A 2,774-nucleotide genomic window follows, 5' to 3' on the forward strand; every position below is an offset into this window, starting at 1 on the left:
GTAGATTTTTTTTTTTTAAACCCTGTAAAATACTTTTGTTCAGCTCCGTAGTATACATTTGATATCCGTAGACCATTTGTCCTCCCTTTCGAAGAAGGTTTAAGAAAAAAAACATTAAAGACAGCTCAAGTCGACTCTGGCTTTGAACGGTGGAGGAATCAACTTGTCTCCACTGCAAGGACAGTAGCACAGTTCCTAGCTTGATGTAGTTAGAATTTGACTCCCAGATGATATTCCCGTTTTAACGTTTTTCAGAAGCCAGGTGCTGGGAAGTGACGGAGACTCAGTGTTGGAGATAGAATCAAGTCCCGGATATTCTCCCAGTGAAATGGATCTTTTTAAGCTTTGTGAGAGCAGCCAGGAAGACACTGAGGATACAGATCTAACAGAGGGAGGCTTCCTGAAGGTGCAGACAGGCAGCTTACACAGGGCTCCGCAACGGGATTTGTATGGTTGGGGGTGCTGGAAGGAGGTGGCGGCAGTCAAGCCTTTTATGAGACGGGTTGATGTGTGTGGATGGTGGGCATCACGCCCCACTTCTGTATTTTTGTAAATTCGGTTGATCTAGAGTGTTGGGTTTGCTAATGCAGGTATACACAATACTGGCCCGTATCCAGCGGCGTTCAAGAAATTTGGCCCTTAAGTTGTCTTCAGACAAGGGTGGCTGTTTCCTCCGATTCCCATGCCCCCCTAGACTCCTCTGCTGTCCTTGAGGTTCTGCTGCTCTCCTCTTAAGGAAAGCTTTAAGGGCACTTAAATTTTCCTAACTGTGTGTGGTTGGATACAGGCCGGCATGGTTCTCTCCATTCGACTACCAATCCACTGCAGAGCAATTTCTAGACTCGAGCGAAAGCATCTTTGTGATCACACTTGCTTTAAATTAAAAGAATGCTCCCCCCCCCCTTCAATCAATTTGTGAAATTATTGCTGAGTTGACTGTGAAAACAAATTGCCTGTGTTCAGGGAGATTCGGATTCGGCCCCTAACTTCCAGCGGCAGTGACACCACTGGAAAACACAGTTCATTGTAAGAAATTAAACGTGGACTTGAACAGGGAAAATTTGTTTTCCTGGCTTGGGTGGACTCGAACACTTCCTAAAGCTTTCCTTTTTTTCTTCTTCACAAGGTAAAAAGAAAATGTGCCCACAAGGGAAGGAAAGGAGGGCCCAATCCAGGCATGCCCCCAGCTTCTGCAAAAACCAAGAAACTTCCTATATAGGAACTGAGAATATTTCAACACTTGGCTTTCAGCTCTGAAGACAGAAGGAAAAACTCTGCAGGAACTCTTGAGAGAGAGGCTAAAAGCATCTGTACTTATTTCCCCTGAGACTTTTTTTATGAAAAGTCAATAATTAAGCAAATTGCTTAACACTTGATTCCAGTTCCTGCATAATCTGGAGTTTAAAAGTGTTTTTACTCCATTAATTTTCATGCTGCATTTTTTTTAAAAGAAAGTCAGAGGGAGGTCCTTACGAGAACATAAAAAATGCTCAGACCCAGAACCAGCTTTGGCCCATCTTTTTATGAGACGTAGAAGCCAACTGAATGAGGTTTTAAACGAAGACCCGAGGAAGATGCCTGAATTCTTGTTTGCTTTACTTTTGGAGACTCTTATGTATAATTCTTTCAACCTGCCTACTTTCCAGCAAAAATAAGGTGTACAGATTTTGGTTCCTGCTACGAAAAGTCACATAGTGACAATTTTTATACATGTTGCTTTCTGACTTTTACCAGAGTGGGAGAGCAATCACTTGATGATTGATTTGCAAGTAGACATTTCAGATTTTTTTTTTTAAATCCCCGTTTTAGTTTAATATAATTTGCAATAAATGTACATATTGTTGTTTGTTTTATAAAAACATATATCACTTCTAAGTGGGTTTACTCCTGTGGTTCTGTTGGAATATTCTAAAATTTTAATGGAGTAAAGACAGCCCGGTATTTGATTTTATAATGTTTTGTCACCAGATTTTTATTATTGATGTAAAAAATCAATTTTTAAAAATAGTTGGACTTCGGCAGCTTTGTAAGGAACGTTTGGAAATGTTTAGGATTGCTCTCAATTTTAAGCATTTGTGCTGATTGAAAATAAGTCTGTTTCACGTCTTTGTCTTCCTATCCCAGCTCATTTTTAACGTTTCATTTAAAAGACCGTTGCATCGATATTAATTTTCCTGGCATTGTTTGGCATACTGTGTACACTTTTATGTACACATTATCATATTTAAGTTTGTTGCATAAAATAAATGCTTCTAGGTGTCACGTGGTTATCATTTCGCTTACATCTCTGTAGAATAGATCCTGGTGGGGTAGTCGTGTTGGTCTGAAGCAACAGAGCAAAGTTTGAGTCCAGTCGTGGCCCCTTTAAGACCAACAAAGTTTTCTTCGGGGTATAAGCTTTCATGGGCAAACAACACTCCCTGAGACATTCCCTGTAGAATGTTTGTTTTGCCTCTCTCACAGCATTTTATATATGCAGGACCAGGGAAATCCCCCCGAATCTAAAAACTGATCTTGAGACCTAGGATGTTGGCACTTTCCCAGTCTCTTCACGAAGCATGAATTAAATTTAACGGTGAGTAGGAATTTTAAACATTTTCTGTCCAGGCTGGATCTTAAGGGCTGCAGGGCATTAGACTGTGTGAGCAGAGCACATTTATGTTGGCAAAAAGCACTATGCTTACACGTGCCTCACAAAGTCCATTTTCTCTTTTCTCTCACTGAGAACCTAAAGCGCTTGTTGGAGAACCTGATTGAGTTGGCCCACGATAATG

General features: G+C 40.7%; 1 protein-coding gene across 1 annotated transcript in view; it reads left to right on the plus strand.

Annotated features, from left to right (window-relative positions):
• PDS5A (PDS5 cohesin associated factor A) overlaps positions 1–2,253 on the plus strand; it is a 73,979-nt gene extending 71,726 nt beyond the window's left edge. The window contains exons 32-33 of the mRNA XM_015418355.1: positions 256–406; positions 1,127–2,253. Of these exons, the coding sequence (XP_015273841.1) occupies positions 256–406; positions 1,127–1,219 (244 nt within the window). The 3' untranslated portion in view covers positions 1,220–2,253. The remainder of the gene's footprint in view (positions 1–255; positions 407–1,126) is intronic.
• The last annotated feature ends 521 nt before the right edge of the window (positions 2,254–2,774 follow it).

The sequence above is a fragment of the Gekko japonicus genome, unplaced genomic scaffold (genome assembly GCF_001447785.1).
Source record: "Gekko japonicus isolate JY-2015 unplaced genomic scaffold, Gekko_japonicus_V1.1 scaffold55, whole genome shotgun sequence".
NCBI classification, from domain to species: domain Eukaryota; kingdom Metazoa; phylum Chordata; class Lepidosauria; order Squamata; family Gekkonidae; genus Gekko; species Gekko japonicus.